General features: G+C 37.1%; 2 protein-coding genes across 2 annotated transcripts; one reads left to right on the plus strand and one right to left on the minus strand.

Moving 5' to 3' along the window:
• Positions 1 to 660: 660 nt before the first annotated feature.
• Positions 661 to 5,076, plus strand: LOC104242474 (AP-2 complex subunit sigma-like). The gene is made up of 6 exons (XM_009797530.2): positions 661 to 780; positions 956 to 1,054; positions 1,161 to 1,211; positions 2,769 to 2,942; positions 4,447 to 4,506; positions 4,836 to 5,076. Exons 1-6 carry the CDS (start codon positions 778 to 780, stop codon positions 4,875 to 4,877), a joined length of 429 nt encoding a protein of 142 aa, XP_009795832.1. The 5' UTR covers positions 661 to 777; the 3' UTR covers positions 4,878 to 5,076.
• A 334-nt stretch (positions 5,077 to 5,410) lies between these two features.
• Positions 5,411 to 10,962, minus strand: LOC104242482 (probable alkaline/neutral invertase D). Its single transcript, XM_009797539.2, has 5 exons — positions 10,856 to 10,962; positions 9,646 to 10,056; positions 7,747 to 8,178; positions 6,522 to 7,080; positions 5,411 to 5,830 (listed from the first exon to the last, which is right to left on the minus strand). The coding sequence occupies exons 2-5, from the start codon at positions 10,033 to 10,035 to the stop codon at positions 5,535 to 5,537; spliced, it is 1,677 nt and encodes a 558-aa protein (XP_009795841.1). The 5' UTR covers positions 10,036 to 10,056; positions 10,856 to 10,962; the 3' UTR covers positions 5,411 to 5,534.
• Positions 10,963 to 27,930: the final 16,968 nt, after the last annotated feature.

The following is a 27,930-nucleotide window of genomic DNA, read 5'->3' on the forward strand; positions in this document are numbered from 1 at the left end:
GTGATATTATCACTTTTAGCTCGTGCCCGAAATTATTTACATTCGACAATCGAAAAATACACAAATTATACACTTTTTCGATTCTCGAATGTAAATACTTTCGGGCATGAGCTAAAAGTGGTAATATCATCCTAGCCAATGAAAATGTAGACTAATGCAAGCACCGTGGTTAATATTCTGAGCTAAATAGTACTATATATAGTTAATTGGTGCATAAGAAGAGATCACGAAGATATGTGAGAACAAACTTATTTACCTTTGTGTGATTAGTGAAGATTAAAGGAGAGTAGAATTGATGATATTTCCCTCCCTTTTCCTCTCTTGAGACTCAAGAGGCAGATGCAGCACACTTGTCATCCAAACATAGTAATTTCGGAGCAGAGTAAAATTTTGTATAAAAATTTATTAAAATTTTGATAAATATTAAATAAGAATCTATAACTTAAAAAAAATTGATGCTAAATTCTTAAAAGTTAAATCCATAATACTTAATTTTTGGATCCGCCTCTAACTCAAAACTCAAAGTATAGATTAAATTACAAAGTTAGGACTTTGGAGTTTGGACCCGTTATATTTTTCGAAGGGAGTTATTATTACTCTAAACCAAAGGAAAGCTAAAATTTTCTGAACTCATAATACTTAATTTACCTTCTGTATTAAAATAAAAGAAGAAAATCTTCCTAATAGTCTCGCAGCTCGGCTCTGAACTCGAGTCCCACTGTTGTTTACGACTCAAAAATCAAAACGGTTATCTGTAACTCCTCCGACTCGTCAGAAATGGTGATTTTAATATTCAAGTCCTTTTCTTCCATTCTAGAAAATAAAACATAATAAATTAGGGGACGTAAATTCATTGAAATTTCAGTATGTGTTCCATTTCTGCGTAATTTTGCTGCAAGAAAACTTTATCATCTCGATGATTGTTTTCTCAATTGGATCATTTTTTAAATGGCAGATCCGTTTCATAGTGCTTCAGAACAGACAAGGGAAGACCCGTTTGGCCAAATATTACATTCCTCTCGAGGAATCCGAGAAGCACAAGGTCGAATACGAGGTATTATAATTTTGCTCCTTTTTGCTTCTCGTTTTTTCAGGAAATTTTGTATCTTGTTAATTCTTCGCTTGTGGCTTTTGCTTACAATGTCAATTTGGTCCTGTAGGTTCATCGGTTGGTGGTGAATAGAGATCCCAAATTCACCAACTTTGTGGAGGTAAAACCGTCCCAATTCCATATAACTCTAAGGACTTAGCTGAAAAGCTGCTATTTTTCTACTTTTAAGTTCCCGTACATGATAGGTTCAGTCAACCTATTATGCTTCGATGACATAAGCTACCAAAAAAAAGTTATTTACCATTGAGTTCTTAATCATACTTATGTGGAAATCGTTTTACTTGATTATCTGTACAATGGTTGGTTTCTGTAGGTGTAATTTCTTTTATTTTTTATTTTTAAGATTCTTGTCTGTGTCTACTTTCCTTCTTGTGTTTAGCAATCTTAGCTTATGTCATGTTAGTGAAAAGAAAGATGTGGTCTTGGTGGAAATTTTTACCTTTCCCATTAGGCAAAATATTATTCTAAGTCCCAACCTTTTCGGTTTCTGGTGCAATTATATTTAGATGGCCTAGTGATAGTTCTTTTCCTCTACTTTCATTTTTTCATGTCTTTTTTATCTTGTTCCAATATACTGGGGAGGAATATTCAGCATTTTGGATTGATCTTCAATGGGCAAACCTGCTAGTGGGATGTAAGAACTTCTGTAAAATGAGTAAATGGTTTGTGGATGAAGACTAGTCTATAGTGCAGCGGAAAATTTTTGGGGGAGAAAAGCTTTATCATGGATGGGGAAGATTGGCTTTGAAGTCACTCTCTCTGTCTTGGTGGGTCCTTTTATTGTTCAATCTTTGAGCCCAACAAGCAAAGCTGAGGGGTTGGGGTTGGCTGAGAGGGAGAGAGGAGGAGAAAGCAAGAGGAGGGCTCCTTCACTAGGTTCAGGTTTGGCTTCGGGTCATGTGTGGTAAGATGATTTTCGAAGTGACACCTAACTAGCACAATTATCTTTCCAGTGGTACTGGGCTCAACATATTGATGTGCTAGGTCTTGATTTGATTCCTCGGAACAATTGGGTATATATTATATACTTAACCTCCAAAAACAACTAAAGGTCTATTTACTGTGATATTGTTAAAAATACTGATTAGATGCATCATAAATGCATAAACTAGATGTGTAAATCCCTTAGAGATAAAAGTTCAAAGCAAGAATTTAGCAGATAATTCGTTTTTAGTAAGTAATTTCTTTTAATCTAGGGGAGAGTTAAGGAGAACTCATTTCACAGAGAAGGAAACAGAAGCGTGAAAGAAATTTGAATTTGCCTATTTGCTTCTTATTCAAGGTATGCTAGTCAAACTTGAAAATAGAGGAAACTTATTAGCCTTTGTGCTAAACCTCAACTGGATACTAGAGAAAAAGGAATCCAGCGGGAAGTATATTTGAAGAGGGAGTTGCTCCTATTTTCTTTGGTATTTTAGGTTGATGATGATATTTGCATATCAGGACGAGTCTCATTGCACTATGATTTATTGGCATTTAATATCTTTTAAGCTATACTTGTCAAAAATGTACTCTCACTCCTGTTTGTCATCTGATGCAGCATCAAATAGCTCTCTTTTTTGTTATTGTTTCGACTTCTCTTCATTTTTGTTAAACTGTGTTTCCTGGATCATTCACAAGCAATAACACTCCCTGTTCATGATTCTTTTCCTTTCAGTTCCGTACCCACAAGATTATATACAGAAGGTATGCAGGATTGTTTTTCTCACTCTGTGTTGATATTACTGACAACGAGTTAGCTTATCTGGAGAGCATCCACTTGTTTGTCGAAATTTTGGATCACTTCTTCAGCAACGTCTGTGAACTAGATTTGGTTTTTAACTTCCACAAGGTTAGACATTTTCTTATCATGCATCTGTTGCTACTTAGTGAAGGACTGGTTTTCTTTAAATATCTTTTTTTTTTCATCACCCCTTATGTCATAATGGTGCTTTGATTAATTCCAAGTCTATCCAACAATCTCACTGTGGAACCTTAGAAGCTTACCGATAAGTGCTGCTGAACTTTTGTTGTTATGTTGGCTCTCGTAATGAATTGCCAATATGCTGGTCAATTGTTGAGTTGGAAACTGTACTGGTGGGATATCTGCTGATTGCTGCAGTTTGGGTCGTATTTATTTACTTTAGTTTTCCCCTCCCAGTAGTGGCTTGGTCTTCCTTGAGTTAAACGGTTTACTGCAGGATACATACCTTCAAGATAGATTCTTACTAGGTGAAAAACTGGTGGATATGGGAACAAATGCACCAAGTGCCTCCAGAGAAACTTAAAATAAGACATGTATTTTAGTTTTTGTAACAAAAGCACCGATTGTACCTTATCCCCCCTCCTCCCCCCCCCCAAAATAAATAAATAAATAAATAAATAATAATTAAATGATAGTAACACCACCTTAGTTTATTAAATATAACCATGCGCAATAAAAAATCAAAAATAAAAAGGTATTACCATGCACAAAAACACCCCTTTAGTTTCTTCATTGATCATTAGCATCCTCATCTGCAATCAGGATTCAGGACTGCAGCTGCTATCCCTACCTTTTTCATAACCTCTCTAAGAGGAAGTGAACTAGAAGACCTGTGAGTGGCCTATATTGAGTAGGAATAAGAAAATGCTCAATCTAAGCCTAGGAGCTCTTGGAGGCATTACCCCTATCACATTGGAATTGATGGTCCCCGTCTTTTCTGTTTGCATAGGTCATAGGAGTTATTCCTCTAGCCTTAAATGAAGGAACTGAATCCACTTTATTGTCTCTTTCCTACCTATATGTCAGCACAGTAGAATGTTGTTTCCATTTTAATTTTAAGCTTATGCTGGAATTAATTAGATTTGTTAAGAACCAGAAAACCGTTACCATTAAGTGTCTAAAATAGTATTAGTAGCTCCATGTATATTATTGGTTCTCTCATTTATTCTCAAGAATTAACAACTAATACCAATTCTAAGATTGCGCAAAGTCCGGTGATAATTTTTTATCCTTTATGGAATCACAATACTTCGGGGGTTCAGAGGGATTACAATAGGTCTGGTGTTCTAGTTTTCCGGGGATATATGGAAATTATTTCCAACCTATCAATGAAATGGCAGGCAAAAGTCACAGTTCTGTTGTGCTCAGTCATATGCACTAAATGAGGCTACCAGTTTGCAAAGCAATATTCCAGCACAGTTTTGTATTAAAAAATTACAGTCGTCACAATATTGAGAATATGTTGATGTGAAACTGTGCTTTTTTCAGAAAAAATATACATAATGACCACCAAATTGCTTTTTGTTTGTAGATTTGATGGTCATCATCTAACTCATGCTGTTTCCCTTTGTTAAATTTTCCCTGTCTGCAGGTTTATCTGATATTAGATGAGTTCATTCTTGCTGGGGAACTTCAAGAAACGAGTAAGAAGGTAAATTTAATAGAAAAACACCTCCTCATATGACCTTTTGCCATAGTCAGAGGCAGAGCCTGTAGCTGCCAGAACAATATTTGGTCCTTATGATGGATGCTAATATTGTGGTCAATTTCAACTTTTAGCCAAAAAAGCTTCACTAGTATTGACAATTTTCTGCACCTATTGATGATTAGATATTGTTTCATCCCTGAGATAATGGCAATAAAATTAATTGATTTCGCACACATGTTAACCCTCCCTAACTTCCGCTTGTTATTCATCCTTCCTAGAATCTGTGGTTTTCTAAAATTTGCTGCCGAACAATCTCTTTTTTTAAATGGCAGGCAATTATAGAAAGAATGGGGGAGTTGGAAAAGCAGGAATAGAGATTTATGTGGCAGCTACAGATAAGCACCTTCCCTTGCCTCCAAAGTTTACACCTTCTTTCTGCTGGCTGTATTTCTCTGTTAAACATCTAAATGTTCTTGTGCTTCCGTTATCTATTGGAACGTGGATCATTTCTTTCATTCTTACATGTAAAGGAGGTTTTCTTTTTGCTTATTTTAGTAAAGAATTTCTCTGGAAGTGTCTTTCTTCTCTATCAGAATGCAGATGTTATGATAGATGAATTTGCCATTGCGTGTTGCTTAACAAATATCTTGATTTCCAAACCTTTTAGTGATCACCCCAAATCTCCAATGTATAAAACTAGTCAAATAGTAATACCTAGTAATTGGTAAACCTCCATCGACATAATGTAATTCTTGGTGAATAATCATAAACATCTTACAACAACGTACTTTTATTGATGTCTTTCTGTACTTCTCTTAATGTATACTTACCAGTATATGTATATAACAAATTATAATTATCATTTGAAGTTTATCTTTAGGACAAGACCAATATAAGAGGAGAAACAAAAACACAATACACTCTAACCATTAATAAGGAAAATTTCATGACAAATCAAAAAGAATGTCAAAAACTCAAAATAAAATCTAAAAGACAAGTACTTTAAGCAATTGAAAGTGACTATAAGGACATTAACAAAACCAAGAAGTAGATTTTTTCATGGGAGGTTTCATCTGTTTGTCTTCTTCGAGTGAAATCATACCCAAATGAGATGGATCTTCAAGCATCATTCTAGCTACCAAATAACCAGCAATGGACCATGTTTGGAATTTCCGAGCTTGTTTACCAATGTAACGACCATGTTTTCCATCATAGTACTCTGGCCAACTATCCTTTAGCAAACGATTTTCTGTTTGTTCAATAGCTTTTCTTGCTAATTGGTGTCTTCCAGTCTTGATACATGCAGCAGTAAGGAGCCACAGAAGAACTACACACAGAAAACAAGCAAGTCAGTGTCATTTAACTACACTTCTATCTCAAATTAGTTGTAGTTTAACTATATGGATCACTTGTATCACATGCTCTATCCAAGCCAATTTCGGTTTAGAAGAATCATTTGGTTTATATTACACTGACCATCAACTTACCACTGTTGGATGTGTGTGAACAAAGTCCCATATGAAAAGTAGAAAAGAAAAGAAAGTTACTTATAAGATGGTGGATACTCTTAATGGTGTGAGGCTTTTTGGGAAAAACGGTGCAAGCTTAACCCTTTAGAGTATCATTGGGCCAGTTTAGGTAAAAAAAACACAACCCCTCCTCCTTTATTCGAGTTTGGAATATGTTATGCTTTGCTCACATAGGCAAGGTGGAGGGAGCCTTTATCCGAGGAGTTCAATTGAATCTAGTATTTTTCTTACAAAACTATATACATGTGTAAAATTACTAAAATTTCAAGAAATACTAAATTCTGAATCAATAATTTCTAAAGTACAATAAGTTTAGTGCTAAACACATCAAAGGTTGAATTTATCAGGTTCAAAACCTTACACTCCATTCACTATTTAGTTAGTTAAGCTACTCAACAAGTACATTGCATACATCACAATATGTTTTGTCAAATAATAAATCACTAACTAGAGATGAACTTTAGGGATTTTAAAACAGGAGGAACTAACCTGGCCAAGATCCAGCATTATGGTAACTCCAGCTAGTATTTTTAGGATCACACCCCGTAACAATCCTCCATTCATGAGTTTCCATAGCAGGATAACAAATTTTGAGTGGCATTTCTCCAACAAGCTCTTCCCATCGCGATTCAATGAGATCCATTATCGCTGAAGCTTGTTCAGGTGTAGCCAAAGATGACAAAATTGCAATGCAATTACCCAAACAAAACCAACGGAAATCCATTCTAGCAGGACTAACATTTCCAATGAAATAACCGCCGCGACTTGGCATGAAATCAAAAACCCAATCTGGTAGTGAATCTGGCATGACATTGAACTTGTTAACTGCAGTGTGAGAGTACTCTTCTGTCTTGTAACGGTGTATATCGTTCAAGTGTTTCATATCAAGCCAAAAGTAACTTCTCATGTGATAGCTTAAGGCATTAAGGCGTTTAATTATTCGATCAGAAAACTCTCTGCCTTCTTCATCTTGCTTTAGTAGAAATAGAGCACATCTTAAGGCCATAAAGAAAAGTGCTTGTATCTCAATTGGATAGCCATAAACTCCCTGACACATTGACAACGGGACATGAGTAGTCGAACTCGTGAGTTGGCAAAACACCGATAAGAGGAACTTTAATAGACACAAGTAATAAGTTGGTATTGACAAGAAATTGAATAGTAGAGAAAGAATTTACACAAACGATCATATTCGAAACTACATTCAGAATAATGGAAGGAGTACAAGATGAAAAGAGTGGAGATCTCAAAAGAAAAAAACTTTATATTGAAGGAATGTTCATTTGAACTCATAATTTTTTATATAGAGTATAGATGTATATGTAAAAATCTACTAAAATATAAACAAATATTAGTCCGAACCCATTAAGTTTAATAGTACAATGAATTCAATGCTAACAATCTTAAAGATTAAACCCATTAAGTTTAATTCTGGATCTGCCTCTAGAGGTGGATGCTATAAAGGAAGTCGAAAAAAGTTAGATTTTGTTTTAGTTTAGACATGCAATATGGCAAAAGTCTATCTCAATATCATTCAGTAGGCTAAAAAACAAATCATATACCCGTTTTTAAGATGTAAGTACTCCAATATTTTAACTTTAGTTCAAGCCGAAAACACTGAGTTCAATTGAACCCACAGAACTTGCCCTAAATCCGTTTCTATCTCAACAACAATGGCAAAGAAAAGAGAAGAGATCGAGTTCATGAGACTAACCATTCGGCGATCAATCATAGAGCATCCATCAGCACAAAGCAGGGTCGGAAATGTATCAAAACCTTCTGCGAGACATAAAGTCAGAATCAGGCGTATACCCTTTTGAAATTCGGGCATCTCAGCTAAAGAAGTGTCCCCTGTAGACTTTGTGTATGCACGAAGCAGTATAATCCACCAGAAACCAGAATCTACAGGAGTAACTCTGCCTATAGCACATTCCCCAAAATCAGCAGCTATTGTATCAGAGTTCTTAACAGAGTCATGAATTACTTTAAAACTTGCAGGCATAACTCCTTCCCCTAACTTGAACTGGTCTATCTTCTTCTCCCATGATTGGAGCCGTAACGTTTTCAGAAGGAAGTTTTTGACTATTTCAGGTTCACCATTCATCAAAAATGCCAAAGCACTAGGCACGAAATCTCTCACAAATACCTGCCATAATTTTTAAAGTCAAGAATTGCAAGGTTCATTAAGAAGGGAGCCTTGGCGTAATTGGTAAAGTTGCTGCCAGGTGAGCAGGAGGTTATGGGTTCGAGCCGTGGATACAACCTCTTGTAGAAATGCAGGGTAAGATGGCCGGACCTCGTGCATAGTGGGAGCTTAGTGCACTAGGCTGCCCTTTAATTTGCAAAGACAAAAAATGAAAGTATAAAGAAGCAACGGAGACAGCTAAAACAACTGGCTTTCTTGTTCTAGGCTGCAATTGTTACTTCTTGTTTTGATCAAATATGAGTAGGGAAATTGAAGATGCGAATATGTTTCATTACAAGCATTACTCAAACAGGATTATTCTGGTGTTCACCATCTCATCCAAAGCTTAAGCTGTTAAAGACGATACATTTTTATTAACTTAAATTAAATCTTCGACATTATCCGCCAACCTCAAACAGTTGAATTGAAAACTGATCTTTGTGATGTGAGAATACAATAACTTCATTGTCCATATTATTGCGATAATTGAACCTACTTGTGACAGACCCAAGCTCATAACACGTATTGTCCGCATTGGGGCTAGGTCCGTACGGATTTGTCTTTTGGGCTACGCCACAACGAGCCTCAAAAGCACGTGTACCATGTGAACTTATGTCATGCCTTATAAAGCTCTTCACCTTCCTCTCTTATTTTGACGTGGGATTCGCCTAAGATAACATGTGCACCCCTTCTTTAGAAGTTTGCCTGCCTAGAAGCTTATCCGTCCTTTGTCACGGGCATCACACCATTGACTCAACATTCTTAATAACTACTGCCTATTTGTTTTACGTAGTGATGTTTGACTAGACATATAGTATAATAAAGAACGAAAAGACTTTTTCAACAACTGGTTTTATAGCCTGTTTGGCCAAGCTTATTTTTGGCCAAAAGTGTTTTTTTTTTTGGCCAAAAGCACTTTTGGCCAAAAATTGAGGTGTTTGACCAAGCTTTTGGAAGGAAAAAAAAGTGCTTTTGAGGAGAAGAAGAAAAAAGTAGTTTCTCTTCAAAAGCACTTTTTTGAGAAGCACTTTTGAGAAAAATACACTTAGAAGTAGTTTTTTAAAGCTTGGCCGAACACTAATTGCTGCTCAGAAGTGCTTTTCAAACTAATTAGCCAAACACAAACTGCTTCTCACCAAAAGTACTTTTGAGAAAAACACTTTTGAAAAAAAACACTTCTCAAAATAAGTTTATTTTTGCAGCTTGGCCAAACGGGCTATTAAACTTGTCAGGAAATTCCTGTGGCTATAAAAACATGTTATTAAGGGTAGAATGAGAAGTTTAAGGTTAATTTTCTTCCAAATATAAAAATGTGACATTCTTCTTCGGACAAATTAATAAGGAAATAGTGCGACATAACATGGAAAAAAGGGAGTATATGAAGTTGTAGCAACAACCTAAGAACTAGAACTTGATAAAAAACTGTACCTGATCATAGTTGAGTTCCTCTGTAGAATTATCAACAGCAGCAAGAGTTCCCACAGGTTGTCCACGGAACAGAACTATAGAACGCCTTAAGGCTTCCCACGCTTCACCTATTATGGGATGTGGCTCAACACAGTGGCTTGATCTGGGTGAGTTTATGCTAGACCTCCTTCCTGGGGAAAACACCCCATCTAGATTGCGTGGCGGCGAATGAGTTATTGACATTTCACTGAAAGATCTTTCATCAAATGATCTTTTCCTTTCTATATTTATGGCTCTTGGTTTTTCCAGCAATCTAGACAAATCATCAGATTCCTCAATTTCGAATAAAGATGGAAGAGATGACTCGACATGTTTGGCAATTCCATTCTCAGAATCCACGGTGCTAGGCATTTTGAACTGCCTCTTCAAGGTCTGCACTTAGCCAATAGAATTAGCAATCTTTTAAGACTATCACGTAATAACAGTGCAATATCTCAAAGTCAACCAGAAAGTATTTGGGAGAATGGGGTTTATTAATCACATTCAGACACATGAATCAATTACAACAACTATTACGTCTCAATCCTGAACAAGTTAGGGTTCGCTACATAATCCTTCTATTTGAATTGGAATATTCATATATAACTTTTATTCGGAATGCACCAGCTAGACATCAGTATTGACCAAAAATTTAGTTCCAGATTATAGACCTCAACTTACTTCCTTAATAAGCAAACTAGTATGAAAGCATCAGAATGAACAATATTATGTGTTATAACTCGAAGCCAGCTGGAAAACACCAGTTTGTTCATATTTTTAGAAATTAGCCATAATCATAATCAAGTCAAAATCTCTCTCTCTCTCTCTCTCTCATTAAGATGAAGGCAACGCAGCAAATACTCGAGAAGCCAGAGACAGAGCAAATAACTACAGTGTAAATCGTGTCTAATACAAACTGAACAGGCATACATACACTACAATATCATTAAAGTCTATTGGAAAAGGAACAAGAACAATACATAGCAAGACAAACTAGAAAGGTGGATTGAACGAAACAAGTACGACCAAAGACGGATACAAAATTTAAAATTTATAATGTTGTAAGACACACAAACATATCTCGAGACAGTAAGTGCATGTGCAGTCACGCGGCTCTCGTGCACCCACTGCATCTATACTGGATCCGCACTTATCATCATAAGAATTAACAGCAAAGATGCTGGGGACAAACCTTGGTATGATGAAGAACAGCGAGCAGAGGAAAAGCCTAAGAACGATTAACCAAAAGAGTTGAATATATGGAATATAGAGAAGACTTTGGAGCAGAAACGGAGGTCTTTATATATTGGTGGAATGTGGGGTACACCGGTAGTTAAAGAATAGTTGATCTGGATATATACCACTAAATATATATATTGACTCTAATTTGGTGGTTGGGAAAAAGTTATGAACACGTTGGAATTGTCTAGCTAGGAAGATCCGATGGTAAGATCTGGGAAAATTCCAAGCCAAGCTGTCCGTTTACAACCTTTGTGCATGTCCTAAAAAAGGTTGTGAAAATATATACCTTAATTGTTCGTTGTTGGTTGGTAAAGAAATTATTGAACGGTCTTGCCAGATCATTTTATAGGAAGTAGCACAAATACGGCTGTTCTCCAATCATTTCGGGGGAAAAGTTTACTTAATGCATCACACCAAGTTTAATTAATTTAACTCATGTCCATATTCTACATTTAATTCTTATTGGGTATGGTTAATATCCTTATCACACTATAGTTTATTTTGAAGTTTTTATTTATAATCTACATTTATTAACTTTCTGATCATGTTGTAATGCAAAAGTTTATATATATGACGCATGCCATATATATTAGGTGTATATATTAGGTAAAGTTCTTGGTCAAATTTTCTTTGGATTATTTTCTTTTTTTACGCTTCATGCCTTTTTACGTCTTTTACATTCTCCTTCTTGCCTCTTTTTTTCTTCTTGCCTTATTAGTTTCTTATACTATCTCATTTTGAATTGCCTTTCAATTATATTTTTCCTTCCTCTTTTGATATATACACGCAAAGGGAAGAATAAACAAAGCCCCCTCGTGATCCTTTATTGGACAAATGAGAATATTATATAAGAGAATTTATATTTTTCTAATGGATGATGCATATAACTGGCTTAATTAATTTTGTGCTGACTGGATGCTACGTGTAACTAAGACTTTGCCACCACGTGAATTGCCTTGTTTGTAGCCATGGGCGAAGCTACATATTATAAAGGATGGTCAACTAGCCACCTTTCGTCGGAAAATTACACTGTATATATAGAGATAATATTAGATTTTAGAGGTATATAATATATATTGAACACTTTTTCTCGGAATTTTTTTTTCACTTCTTTCAAGTTTGAACACCCTTGAGTAAATTTCTGGCTTCGCCGCTATTTGTAGCGTGTGAAAGAAAATAATTCTAAATACAAATATGTGTGTGTGTATGAATAAAAGTATCTTATACTCCCTCCGTTCCAATTTATGCATGTTTGACTGAGCACGGAGTTTAAGAAAAAATGAAGACTTTTGGAATTTGTGGTCATAAACAAGTCAAAAAGGAATCCAGAGTATTTGTGTGGCTATAAAAGCTTCTCATTAAGGGTAAAATTGTAAGTTTAAGCTAAATTGTTACCAAATTTAGAAAATGGTCATTCTTTTTGGAACGGACCAATAAGAAAATAGGTTCACATAAACTGGAACAGAAGTGTATTATTTTGGTTTTTTGAATTATGACATTTAATTTCATTTGTGAGGTTTCTTAGTGAACATTTGCCTTGCTCTATTATATTGTTTATAAAACTTTACTAATAGTTGAAAACTGAAAAGAAAAAAGAAAGTTAAATTAAAAATGTGAGAAGGCTCAATTATGAGGAACCTCTGATTCACTGCAGCTTGTAGTAAGGACTGCTAATAACAAACAAGCAGAAACAGGACGAGGCGTAGATGTATAAGACGACACAGAAATGGAAATTGTTTAACAAAAAATATGATTCTTTGGTCAAAGCTAAAGACAAATAGAAATTCGGGCTACTGATAATCAGGAGACAAAAAAGAAATAATAGACTTTTTGAGAATAACAAATAAACAGTAAATAGGTTTGTATTCCAATGTAATGTTGATGATATCCTCTGTCCTTACAAATGACGAGACTTCCTTCTTTTATAGTTGATTCTAAGTAAAGGAGTAATACCTTAGTCTTAATGAGACAATTATGAGCAATAAATGACATTAAATAAGACGTAACACAATCATTCCTATTTAATACTAATTCTCTAACGTATTGGGTATTTAATATTGAATTTGGACTCCTTTTCGTCATCATATTCATGTCTTCAATGCCTTCTGATCTCTTGGCTTTAAATGACCTAAATAGGTACGAAGCTTGTATTATTCGAATTGCCTCTCGTGCCTATTTAGCTTTCTTTTCCCCGTATCTACTGTCACTCATGCCTCTTAACTGATCATCATGTTTTGACCATTTAACCAGTCCTCGTGTCATGTCACGTCACCTTCAATGTAAATTCAGTTTTTTCCCAATACAGATAGTCCCCCCCACTTTCCATTTATTTATCAATTAAATATCTGGGAAGTGGATCTTCATAAAAAAGAAATTTTTGCCGTAATTAATACTATGACAGTACTGACGCTTCAATTGTCCCTTCTAATTAATATTTTGCATACGTGTCACCTTTTATTTAATGCTCTACACACGTGTCACTTTCTGATTGGTTCTGCAATTGTGCGCCCTTTTTTCAAGGCTTCTTCATTCCCACTATTCACTAAGTGATAGTTGCCTTTATTATAGGCTTTCCATCATTACACTTCTAAGTTTGACGGTTGTCATTATAAACATATTTAACCCTCTTTCTTTTGTCTTCTTCTTCATAGATCTTCAACAAGCAATTTATTATTCACTTTTGCTTTTTCTCCCCTTTAGTTCATCTTTCTTCAACAATGTCATCTCCAAACCCTAACCCTAGAAAAGTTCTAATTCTAGATCACTTCCCCAATGCCCCCGTAAGACAGAGGAGGTGGGCTTCGGAGCTTGAGCCTAGGATCCATTCGTGGTGGTTCATCTGGTTCAGCTTCTTCTTCTTCTGGTATTAGGAGTTCTATCCCAAAGACCCCCTCTTCTAAAGGTAAAGAACTTTCTAAACCTACTCAGGAACTTTTAGTTGAAGAAATCGTACCCAATGATTTATCTTTTGGGAATGATAGAAGATCTCTCCAAGAACAAGTTAAAAATTTAGAAAAAGCTGACACCTATCCTTCTTTAATAACTGAACTTGTGATTCCCACTGTTAGGAAAAATTGTAATTGGAGAGATAATCTTCGTATAATGATTCCTGCCCCAAACCAGAGAATTTCTTCTTTCAGAATTGGATTCTCTTTCGTTTATACGTATCCCTTTACTTTGGGATTTAATCCTGCCATTGACCCAATTATACTTGAATTTTGCCGCTTTTTCAAAATTTGCTTAGCACAAGTAGGTCCTCTTGTTTGGAGAGCTGTGGATTGCTTAAGGTATTTGTCTACCAAAGCCAATGTTAATTTTACCTTTTCCCATCTTATTCACCTATACCACCGCAAATTATTCCGCCATGGAGTTTTTACCTTGACTGCAAGAAGCAAGAAGGTTTTGGTAAACCCCGAAGATGACAAGGATCGAGGGTGGTATTGTCGTTACGTTGCTGTACGTACGGTGGATTTGTTGAGTGAAACAAACATTCCCTTCCCTGAGAAGTGGAATTTTGCACGTAAGTTTTTCTTTTTCTTACCGTATCTATTTTTTAAGAATTTTTATTTCTTTTATAATCTCGTCTCTTTTTGGCTTTTTGTAGAAACCATGGGAGATGTGGAACACGTTCCTAACTTACGTGGTTGGGTAGATTCAATTTTGAAGATTGCGCCTATGGAGGCGAGAACTTGGAAATCAATTTCTCTTTTGAATGGTTAGAAAGTGAAGACCCATGGTATGTATTTCCTTATGCTTTGCCGTATATTGAATTCTTTCTTATTTTAATTCTTTATCCCTCTTTTTATCAGGATTTGGTATCAGGGGTATGACAGGTGAGGTAGTCGTTGCCATTCAAGCGTCTTCAACCGCTTCACTTGATTTGGAAAAGACTCGGGCCATGCTACCGAAAAGAAAAGTTGTAGAAGAAAGTTCTGAGAATGAGGAAGAAGAGAATACCTCTTTGATAGCTAGGCCAAGAGCCAGGAGACGCGTCATTGATGGAGATGAAGTTGAAGATACTCCTGCTCGAGCCTCTATCTCCGAGCTTGTTCAAATCCTTTCTGATGAGGATACCATTCTAAGAGGCTCTAATGAATTAATTCGACGTCTCTTTGTTAGTGGTTTTGAGAGTGGAGAGTTTGGACCAGTTCTTGATGAAACTCCCATCTCTTCTTCTATTCCCATTTCTTCTATTCCTTCTATTCCTTTGACAACCACGAGTATTTCTTTGCCTATTTTATCGACTCCTGTTTCCTTACCTGTTTTGGTTCCCATATCTGCTCCTACTGTCCCTGCTTTGACTCCCACAGCTCCCATTGTTTTTACCTCTTCTACTACTCCTCCTTCCATTGTTCCCCCTCCCTCTGTTCAGCATACAGAGGCGGGTTCTAGCAGCAGAGGCATGGCTATGAGAAGTGTTACTCTTGAAGTTCCTGCCAATCATAGCCTTTTGAGAAAGACTGGTGGAGCTGATGTTTGGCTCGAGCCTCTAATCGGAGATATTGAGAAGAAGAAGATGGAGAGCCACAGTTGCTTGACTCTGATGAATGACATAGTTCATTCTACCTTGAAAGTACTTCTCTTTTAACTTACAAGTTTTTTTATATCTCTCTATATTCTCACATTTGATGCCTTTCCCTTGTAGGCTAATCTTATTGGTACTGAGTTAATGGGAAGAATCTCCACTCTAGAGAAGAAGGATCGAGAGTCTGCGAAGGCTATCTCTGAGGCTAGGAGAATAGCCAAGGAAACCCAGCTTGAGGCAGCAAACTGGAAGGAGCAGTTTGAGAATGCTCAGGGGACCATAGAGGAGTTGCAAGAAAGTAGAAATCACCTGGAGAAGCAAAAGCGTGGTTTGACTTCTGAGCTAGTAATTGCCAAGGCTTCTTCATGCCAGAGGAGTTAGTGCAAAGCTTGACTCAAGCTCAGGCTGACTTAAGGATCTCCTCTGACGAGATACGTGCTTTGAAGAGTTCTCATGCCTCCCTTGAAGCTTCCCTTGACTCCCACTTAGCTGAACACCAGATATTGAAGAACGATCTTGCTATGTGGGAAAGGGAGTATGGACTTCTTGAGGAGAACTTCAACATAGAGGTAAGTTGGGCTTTTCTAAAATCTCGCCGTGATGCTTTGATGGAAGCTACTCAAGAAAACTTTGATTTCCAATCTGAATTAGCCAAAGTCTTAGACATTATTGAAAAAAGCCAACAACCAGTTGATACTCCTTCTCTTGCACTTGGAACTCCTGGGGAAGAAGAGCTTTTAAATGAAGAAGTGGCTACTGCGGCAATTAGAGTTGCAATTCCGGCTCCCGAGGGTGAAACTTCTATGACACAGTCCATGGAAGCTGAAGCTCCCGTGACTCTTGCTTCCCTCGGTGATTTTAACACTCTAGGCCCAGTTGAAACCACTCCTATTGCTGCTCCCTCAGAAGTTGTTACCGTGCCTGTGACTGCCCCTGAAAATGAGATTGCAACTTCTAATGTTCCAACCCCTTCAGTGACTAGTTGAATGTATTTCAAACTTTACTGTTTTTTTTAATTAATTGGTGGTGTTATCCCTTGGCAACTTTAAGGGATCTTTTGATGAAGTCCCCAGTTATCATAATGGGGCATTTGTAATAAATAAATATTTTGCTGACTAAGTTTGTACTTAGTCTTTTATATTAAGAAGTTTTATCGGTACTTCTGTATATTCTATTCTTGCCTATTTATCTAGGACTTATAGAATATCTTAGCATTTTTATCCTTTGAAAATGCTTTATGATTATTCTCATGGATTATCAACATGAGGCTTATAAAAGAGGACCCTTTTATTTTATCGACACTTAATGAAGAAGACGTCTCAACTTCATAATGGTGTTATAATACGATGAAAGAAATAGGAATACACATGTTTTGTATGAAACAACTTTGACAAGTTTTTATTCATGAACTTTAACAAGTTTTTTGACTATTACATGTATTAAAATACATCTATAACTTTCTCGTAACTATTTTTCTTGTAACAGATTTTTACAAAATATAAAATAAACAAGGTTTTTCTTCATAACCTGTTTCAGTACATAGTCATGACCCTATCTTTATATATTAGGAAGGGTTTGAGAGGTGACTTCGTTTATGAGTTTGAGAGATGACTCTGTTGTTCTCATGGGAAAAACATTATGATGAATGTCTTGTGTTTGTTGAACACTATGATGGATGCTGAAGACTTCGTAACTTTTTCTCAACACTTGTCTTTTTGTGGGTGACTTTTGTTCGATATTCGTATCTTTTTTTCTACACATATCTGTGTATAATATGTAGTCCCCCAAGTGTTTGAGCGGTGAAGTATGAAGCCTCGAGCACTTGTTTATTTCTTTCAATTTGGTCCTTTTCCTGAAACAGAAAAATATATGGGACTCGGAGGTGCGATTATAGATGAAGACTTCCTAACTCGTGTGTATTTTCATCAGATTAATTGTAATTTTGGGCTGGGAATTTTAGAATACTCCATTTTGCCTTGCAGGTCGTGACTCATCATTTGGCACGAGTTAGGGTTTTTGCCTAGCATCTAAAATCGTTAGTAAAACTTTAATAATTCAAAAGAAAAATTTTAACATGGCGATACCTGACCGTGGGTACTTTCTCAGAAGTAATATCTCTTTAAATGGACGGCATTCCAATGTGAGGGTAAAACTTTGCCGTCCATTGTCTCCAACTCGTATGCTCCTTTTCCCGCAATGTCACGAACTTTGTATGGTCCTTCCCACGTTGGACTTAGCTTTCCTGAATTAGCAGCCTTTGCAGATTGGAACACCTTTTTAAGCACGAAGTCCCCAATTTTGAAAAATCTGAGGCGTGCTTTCCTATTGTAATATCGTTCAATTACTTGCTTTTGTGCTGCCATTCTTATCAATGCAGCTTCTCTTCTTCCTTCAAGCAAATCAAGGTTGACCCGTATCTCTTCATCATTAGATTCCTCCGTTGCCTGAATGTACCGTGTGCTCGGTTCACCTATTTCAACTGGAATTAAGGCTTCCGCACCATAAACCATTGAAAATGGTGTTTCTCTAGTGCTTGTTTTTGTCGTTGTACGATAAGCCCATAGTACTCCAGGTAATATCTCAGGCCAATTACCTTTTGAATCCTGTAACCTCTTCTTCAAATTGTTGATAATGACTTTGTTTGTGGATTCCACTTGTCCATTACCCACTGGATGGTATGGCGTAGATGTTATCCTTTTAATCTGCCAACTTTGAAGAAATTCTGTGATTTGAGCTCCTATGAATTGTGGTCCATTGTCACACACGATCTCCTTTGGTGCTCCAAAACGGCATATTATATTTCGCCATATGAAGTCTTTAACTTCCTTTTCTCGTACCTGTTTAAATGCTCCTGCTTCTACCCATTTAGTGAAATAATTTGTGAGTACAAGTAGAAACTTTACCTGACCCTTTGCTTGTGGTAGTGGACCTACGATATCCATTTCCCATTTTATAAAGGGCCACGGGGATATAACAGGGTGTAGTAACTCAGCTGGTCTGTGCATATTATTGTCGTATCTTTGACATTTATCACATTTGGACACGAAATTGTTTGCCTCTTCTTCCATATTAGACCAATAATATCCTGCTTGAATCAATGTTCTTACCAGTGACCTTCCCCCTGCGTGATTTCCACAATGTCCTTCGTGCACTTCCCTCATCACATATTCTGTTTGAGAGGGTCCGAGACACCTTGCTAGTGGTCCACCGAACATCTTTCGATAAAGATTTCCTTGATATAAACAATATTGAACGGCTTTTTTGCGAAGCGCGTGAGCCTTCCCTTTGTCATTAGGCACGGTTCCGTGCTGTAAAAAAGCAATAATTTCGTTTCTCCAATCCCATGTTAAATGATTAAAATTTACCTCATTCTTATCAGGTTCGAGAACGGAATGAAATAAATGTATGACTGAAGCATTTGTGTCATTTGCTACGTCAGCTGCAGATGCGAGATTAGCTAAAGCATCTACCTCCACATTCTCATCTCTTGGGATATGCATTACCTTCCAAGTTTGGAATTGCTTTATTAGTTCCCGTACCTTTTCGAGATATTTTTGCATTCGAGTTTCCCTGGCTGTATAAGTCCTCAACATTTGATTGACCACGAGTTGAGAATTACTCTTGATTATAATTTGTGTTATGCCGAGTTCTCTTGCCAATTCTAAACCTGCAATTACAGCCTCGTACTCTGCTTCATTGTTAGTTATAGAATGACATTTTATAGCTTGCCTAATAGTTTCACACGTAGGTGGTATGAGAACTATACCCAGACCTGCTCCTTTTATATTAGATGAACCATCAGTGAATAAAATCCAAGTCCCCGAGTTTGCACCATTAAAAACTTGTAATTCTTTTTCTGCTTCTAAATGCATCCCCTGGCTAAAATCAGCTACGAAATCGGTTTGAGATTTTATAGCAGTCCTAGGTTGATAAATGATTTCGTATTCACTTAATTCTATAGCCCATTTTGCTAACCTCCCTGACAATTCATGTTTATGCAAAATATTTCGTAATGGAAAAACAGTAACTACAACAATGGGATGACATTGAAAATAAGGTCTTAATTTTCTAGATGCCATGATCAAAGCTAATGCTAATTTTTCTAGTTGTGGATATCGTGTTTCAGCATCTAATAAAGACTTGCTTACATAATAGATAGGAGATTGTTTACCTTGGTACTCACGGACTAAAACAGCACTTACCGCAACTTCTGACACGACCAAATAGATTAGTAGCTTTTCTCCTTCTTTTGGTTTTGCCAATAATGGTGAATTTGACAAGTAAGCTTTTAAATTTCTAAGGGCTTTTTGACAATCTTCATTCCATTCAAAATGATCTTGCTTTTTGAGTGCGGAGAAAAATTTAAAGCACTTTTCTGAAGATTTGGGAATAAATCTCCCCAAGGCTGCAATTCTTCCCGTTAGCCTTTGGACTTCTTTTTTACTTGTAAGGATATCAGGGATCTCCTCTATTGCTTTGATCTGAGAAGGATTTACCTCAATACTATGGTTAGAAACGAGAAAGCCCAAAAATTTGCCTGAGGCAACCCCAAATGCACATTTTTCTGGATTGAGTTTCATATTAAATTTTCGTAAAATTTCAAATGTAACAGATAAATGAGAAATATGATCATGAGAATGCTGGGTTTTGACGAGCATATCGTCTATATATACCTCCATGGTTTTTCCTAAATGTTCTTGGAACATTTTGGTGACCAACCTTTGATAGGTTGCTCCAACATTTTTGAGACCAAAGGGCATTACTTTATAACAATAAGTCCCCCTGTCTGTGATGAAAGAAGTTTTTTCTTCGTCACTGGGGTCCATTTTAATTTGGTTGTACCCCGAATATGCATCTAAAAAACTCAAAAGTTCATGTCCTGCAGTTGCATCAATTAACTGATCTATATGCGGTAAAGGGAAAGAATCTTTTGGGCAGGCTTTGTTAAGATCTGTATAATCCACGCAAACCCACCACTTACCGTTTTTCTTAGGTACAACAACTGTGTTTGATAACCAATTAGGATACTTTACCTCGCGTATTGACCCAATTTTAATAGCTTTTGGACCTCATCTTGAATCACCTGATTTTTGAAAGCTCCTTGCTTTCTTTTCTTTTGCTTTATTGGTGTAAAGGATGGGTCTTCGTTTAATTTGTGAGTCATCACATCCGGTGATATCCCTGTCATATCAGCCTGGGACCAAGAAAAACAGTCCACGTTAGATTTAAGAAATTCAATTAACATACCTCGCATGTTTGAGTTTAAATTAGCTCCAACATAAACTTTCCGTTCAGGCCACTACTCAAATAATATCACAGCCTCGAGTTCTTCGATGGTTGTTTTGATATTTTCATTCTCCTAAGGTTTTTGAATTGTATCAGGTCTCGAGTCTAAATCTGTTTTCTCTCGCTCAGTTGAGGTTTGATTGCTGACACCTTCAACTGTTTCCTGTAATTGCTATTTTTCTTTGTTTACGGTGCTCGTATCTGTTACAGCGTTGATACTCCTGGCTATTTGCTGATCCCCTCGAATTTGAAAAATCCCACACGATGATGGAAATTTAATAACTTGATGTAGAGTTGATGGAACAACATCCATATCATAGATCCAAGGCCTCCCCATGATCATATTGTAGGCCATTTCCATATCAACTACCTGAAATTTAGTTTCTTTAACAACACCTGCAGCAAAAGTTGTTAGAATTACATCTCCTTTTGTTACCACACTTGAATTGTCGAAGCCTGACAAAGTATGCGCCTTGGGTATCATTTTGTATTTAGCTTACATTTCACGTAATACCCATAGTAGTATAATATTTACGGAACTCCCTGGATCAATCAAAACTCGTTTTACATTAGTATCATATACAAGTAAAGATATTAACAGTGCGTCATTATGTGGGGTTATCACTCCTTCGGTATCTGCATCATCGGATGAAATACTTTCATTTTCTAAAATCTGTCGTACCCGTTTCCCGTGTGTAATTGTTACTTTAGAAACCTTGTTAGAAGCTGTGTAGGTTATGCCGTGAATATCTTCTCCCCCACTTATCACATTCACTGTTCTCTTGGGTGAAGGAGGCTTTGGTGGCTCTTGCCTATTTTTCATATAGGCTTGTTTACCTTTTTCACTAAATAACTCAGTGAGGTACCCTTGCTTCAATAGATGATCCATTTCACTCTGCAAGAATCTACATTCTGAAGTTTTGTGCCCGTGATCATTGTGGAATTCGCACCAATGATTTGGATTGCGTCTATTTGGATTTGACCGCATCTCTTTTGGCCATCGTACCTTATCTCACATGCTTCTCAAAACAGCCACGAGCTCGGAGGTAGTGACATTAAAGTTATATCCGCCGAACCTTGCCTTTAAACTTCTGTCATCATCTCGTGACTCTTGTCTGTTCTGATCATTTCTGAATCTTGATGAAGAACCAAATTCCCTATTCCTCAATTTTTGATCATATTGCTGGCTATCTTGTTTTGACCGTGAGTCTTTTCCTGGAGGTCCCATATTTGGATCGTACCTGTTTTTACCTGATCTTTTTTCAGTTTCTGATCTTCTGGAACCGCCCCTTTCTTCATGGTGAAACTTAGGTACGGTATCTTCTTCAATTCGCAACTTCATATTGTACCTGTTGTAAACATCATTCCACGTGGTTGCAGGGATTTCTTTAAGGCTTTCTTTGAGTCTTCTCGTGGCTTCAGAACTTTTGTCATTTAAATTACTTGCAAAAACTATTGCAGCCCAGTTGTCAGGTACACGGGGTAGAGTCATTCTTTCACGCTGGAATCTATCAACAAAGTCTCTGAGCAACTCTGAATCCCCTTGTTTGATTTTGAAAATATCTTCCATTCTTTTCTCAACCTTTTGAGCTCCCGAGTGTGCTTTAATAAAAGAATCTGCAAGCTCAGCAAAAGAATTTATAGAATTTTCAGATAAAAGAGAATACCAGGTTAATGCACCCTTGGTGAATGTTTCCAAATTTCTTGACCAGTACTGATTCAATTTCTTGTTTGGTCAAGTCGTTGCCTTTCACGCCTGTTGTAAATGCAGTCACGTGGTCATGTGGGTCTGTAGTACCATCATATTTCGGGATGTCAGGCATTTTGAACTTTTTCGGAATTGGAAGGGGAGCAGCACTTGGCTTCCAAGGTTGTTGTGAGTATTTGTCCATGTCTACTCCTTTTATTACAGGCGGAACTCCAGGGATTTGCTCAATACGCTCATTTTGTTCCTTAATCTGTTTCTGCAAGGTTAGTACTAAATTTTGCAAATAGGAATTATTTGAATTACCTGGTCCCCCTTCCTGTGGTTCACTGGTGGTTCCTCCATTTCTAGAATTAACAAGACCAGAACGAGGATTCTCCAATGTATTATTATTAGGAGTTGGTGTGGGTGGTGCAACAGGCAATCGACTAACTAGAGCCTAAAGAGCTTTGCCGACCTGTGCATCAATTAGCTTTTGTAAAGCTTCATTTGCACCTCCTTCAAAATGTTCAGATTGTTCTTGTTGATCAGCACGAGATTCAGGAGCAGGAGTGCCTTCACGAGATTGACGTGGTGAATCTGGAGGGGAGGGAACCACGTCAATGTTCGGTAGGTCTCCTTGATTTTGATGGATTTGATTTTCATGGTTTCCCAATGTGTTATCACTGTTATTGTTGTTGTTGTTGTTTGACATGTTGATAAAGACGAATAAAACGTAGCTTCAAAGAAAAGATTATCAGTTTCCCGGTAACGGAACCAATTTGTTTAACCAAAAATATGATTCTTTGGTCAAAGCTAAAGACAAATAGAAATTTGAGCTACTGATAATCAGGAGACGAAAAAGAAATAATAGACTTTTAGAGAATGACAAATAAGCAGTAAATAGGTTTGTATTCCAATGTAATGTTGATGATATCCTATGTCCTTACAAATGACGAGACTTCCTCCTTTTATAGTTGATTCTAAGTAAAGGAGTAATACCTTAGTCTTAATGAGACAATTATGAGCAATAAATGACATTAAATAAGACGTTACACAATCATTCCTATTTAATACCAATTCTCTAACGTATTGGGTATTTAATATTGAATTTGGACTCCTTTTCGTCATCATATCCATGTCTTCAATGCCTTCTGATCTCTTGGCTTTAAATGACCTAAATAGGTACGAAGCTTGTATTATTCGAATTGCCTCTCGTGCCTATTTAGCTTTCTTTTCCCCGTATATATTTTCACTTGTGCCTCTTAACTGATCATCATGTTTTGATCATTTGACCAGTCCTCGTGTCATGTCACGTCACCTTCAATATAAATTCAGTTTTTTCCCAATACAGAAATTACAAGCTTAGTTTAGACCCCTGTTGCCAGAGAAGAAATTGTATAGCTATCGGCTCATACAGAATTTGAATTATATCCTAAATTCAACATATATGGGTCCATTTACATGTTTCGAGCCAAAAGATCCACTCAACGCTAGACTACTCTAGTTCAGAGACAGACATATGCTTGTACTTGTAGAATTGGGTCACTGGATTCCATTACTTTCGGTAAATTAAAAATATTGAATATATAAGTGCATATATATTAAAAACGGTCATATATTTACTTAGGATCTTTAAGATCAAAAGTTTGATGAAGGTACTGGTTGAGCAGTTCGCTCATGTATCTCCACCACATTCACATCCTAGATTTGCCTTTGCTCTAGTTCATAATTTTTACGTATATATCGACAACCTATTTAGTAGTAGTAAAAACAATTTTTCTACTGTCAAAAGAAGCTACGAATTTATGCTTCATGGAAGAAGCAGAAAATAAAAATCATTCTTTCAAAAAAAAAAGATATCCTTATTAAAAAAGGATATTTACAAACCATCTCTCATTAATTTAACTCACATATTTTTTAAATATAAAAATAACCCTCTTTTCATCTTTCTTTTTTGTTTAACTATAATTCTATTAATTAAAAACCTTAATATATACTCTCTTTATTTTATGTTTCAGATTTTAACTAGCAAATTAAAAAAAAATTAACCAAAGCATTTCATATAAAAAATTTAAAATTACTTATATATTTATTAAATGAACCTTAATACTGTATTTTTTGGTAATATGACACTCACAAGTACTTTTTTAAAAGCTTGTCCAAATAAAGCCTATTTGTTAAAAACACACACACACATAAAAAAAAATTCTCAAATGAACCGACCAAATGCAAATTATTTTTCTCCAAAAGTATATATATCTCTGAAAACTATTTGTCAAAAGTACATTCTATAAGTAAGTAATTTTTTTTAAAAAAAAAATTGCCAAAGAAAACTCCGAGCCACATATCTCATTAGGGGAGAGATTGGCAATTATAAAAAGGAGTAAAGCCATTTATGACATTACTAATTTTCACAAATTCTGTAGCAAGCAAGGAGAGATCGAGGAAATCATTCCTCAAAATCAACTCAAACTGTTTGTTAAAAGTTTTTTTTGTTGAAAATTTAACACATCACGAGCGTGTAGCTTGAATTTTAAAGAAGAACGATGCAGATTCAAGAATTAGGAAATAAACACACACACACTTATGGAAAGAAGTAGCCAGGAAAATGGGAGGCAAATTACGCAGGGAGTTCTCTTATGCAGTATTGGCAGCAATGAATCATCACATATGGATGGGGAGGAATAAAGCCTTATGGCAGAGTTCAGTTCCTAGACCATACAGAGTATGCGATCAAATTAAAAAAGAATGCAGAGTTCGAGTAGTGGAGATACTCAGCAAGCGGAAAGGGGATAAGGATAGGAAATGGCCAAGTTGAATATGAATAAATGAATGCAGCCTCAACCAGAGAGATCACCCTGCGCCTTTGGGTTGAGGCCGCTGGCGGCGGAAGAAGTATATAGATAGATCGGAGATAGGCATGACTAAAACTTGTACAGAATCGGATAACAAACAGACTTACTTGGGCATAACTGAGTAAATACGAGACTTTTTATATATAGCTAGATGATAGAGTATTACATTAGTATATATATAAAAGCAATACTAATGTAATTTTTACTTACATTATATCGTGTTTGTGCACGGCGAAATCGGAGAGTCCAATTTCCTCGTCATTATGATGCCCCGCCAACATACTTCCCAAGGCTCGAGACTGGGGTCAAGGTTCACCTTCGAGGGCTGCCGATGCTCGACTTCGGGGCAATGCGGATCAACAGCTATATTGGAAAAGTGGGGAGTTCCCAAGGTACACGTATTGGACTGATAGAGCCTGGTGGACTGCCCTAACCCTGACTCAAGGTGTCATCTAGTTGTCCCATCTCCGCTTCTTTGTCATTAATATATTTTGCACTATGTTGGGGTTCCCCTCCTATATAAAGGGGATCCTTATTATTTTGTAAGCTCTGTTGCTTCATCCGCTTCACACGAAATATACAAGAACATTCTCTTTGCTCTCTAACATATTCTCTTGATATTATTGCTTTCATTTATTATCTTTATTATTGTTCATCATTTATTGCTTATTATTGTCCATAATGAGCTTTCATTAATTTTACTCCAACTGTTAGTCATACTTCGATTACCTTCGATAGCTCCCAGTCGATCTCCGGAATCGACCTCGAGGCCCCCGAATTGACAAGCTCGAGGCTCCAATTGTTAGCCTATCGGTTTGATTATCACCCTATCCTTAACTCTCATTTCGTTTCTAAGCCTCACGTACATAGCATCAACTGCTTAACAACTAGCATAAAAATAGATCACGTATTTTTAGAGTCCCATAATCAAATTTAATTGTTATTACCATTTTACGGTAAACAGTTTGGCGCCCACCGCGGGGCTAAAAATAATAGTGGTTATTTTCTTGCTGGTTTCGTCATATAACACAAGTTGTCTTTCACACCTGTTCTTGTCCAAGATCTTCAAATTTTAGGGCGAAATGCTTAACTCAGTGAATAGAGATGAAAACAACTACCTCGAGAACCGAGGAGAGAATGGTGTGGCTGCTCCAACCAGGGCACAAAAAGAGATTCCTTAGCATATCGTTCATATGATTATTGGAAGGACCGATATTCCTTAAGGGCCCATGACCAAACTGACAAAAATATCCGCCGCAATAGAAGGGCAGGTCCGAGACCGCGTGGCCGAAGACACCCTCGCATTCAGCGAAGAGGATCTCGAGACCTTGGCAGAACCACACAACGACGCGCTGGTAATCTCATTTCTTTTAAACAACATTCAGGCGAAACATGTGCTCGTGGATCCAGGAAGCTCAGCCAACGTAATTAGGTCACGGGTAGTAGAACAACTTGGGTTGCTCGTGCAGATCATACCCACCTCCCGGGTCCTCCACGACTTCAACATGACCGACGAAGTAACAAAAGGAGAAATCACCCTTCTAGTCGACATGTCTGGCATAGTTCAAAACACCAAGTTTCAAGTCATCGATGGTGACATAAGGTATAATGCATTGCTTGGCAGGACATGGATACATAGCATGAGGGCAATGTCGTCGACTCTGCACCAGATGATTAAATTTCTGACAAAGGACAACATAACAACCATATATGGAGAACAGCATGCGGCGAAAGAAATGTTCGCGGTGTACCAGGAGGAGTCGACCCCCATACTCTCGACCTCGGATATGCCTAGGAGCATACAGACCTCCGGGGACGACGAAGAAGATTTCCTCGCTCCTCGAACTTTCGTTGCCCCCGAAGAGTCGGATGCAACGAAATCGACAATTGAAGATCTGGAGCAAGCTGCTTTGATCGAACATCTCCCCCGATCGTAAAGTATACCTGGGAACGGGATTAACCCCCTAACTCAGGAAAAAATTCATTCAATTTCTTATCGATAACATCGACTGTTTTGCCTGGTCCCACTTAGATATGACAGGTATCTCGCCGGAAATAATCTCCCACCGACTGAGTGTCGACCCCTAGTTTAAACCAGTGAAGCAAAAAAAGAAGACCTCAGTTCGAGATAAAACATGCATTCATCAAGGATGAGGTAACAAAACTCCTTAAAATAGGGTCCATTAGAGAGGTAAAGTACCCCGAATGGTTGGCCAACGTAGTAGTAGTGCCCAAAAAGGGAAATAAGCTAAGGATGTACGTAAATTATAAAGACATAAATAAGGTGTGTCCCATGGATTCGTTCCCATTGCCTAACATCGATCGTCTGATCGATGCTACGGCCGACCACGAGACCCTCACTTTTCTCGATGCCTACTCGGGGTACAATCAAATTCAGATGAACCCCGAGGACAGGGAGAAGACTTCGTTCATCACAAAGTATAGTACCTACTGTTACAATGTAATGCCCTTCGGACTAAAAAATGCGGGGGCTACATACCAGCGTCTAGTTAAAAAAATGTTCGAGAATCAAGAAGGTAAATCCATGGAAGTTTATATTGACAATATGTTAGTTAAGTCCCTGTGCGCAGAGTTCCATTTAACTCATTTGCAGGAAACATTCGACATCCTCAGAAGTTACAACATGAAGCTCAACCCCGAGAAATATGCCT

The sequence above is a fragment of the Nicotiana sylvestris genome, chromosome 8, assembly GCF_000393655.2.
Source record: "Nicotiana sylvestris chromosome 8, ASM39365v2, whole genome shotgun sequence".
Taxonomy (NCBI): domain Eukaryota; kingdom Viridiplantae; phylum Streptophyta; class Magnoliopsida; order Solanales; family Solanaceae; genus Nicotiana; species Nicotiana sylvestris.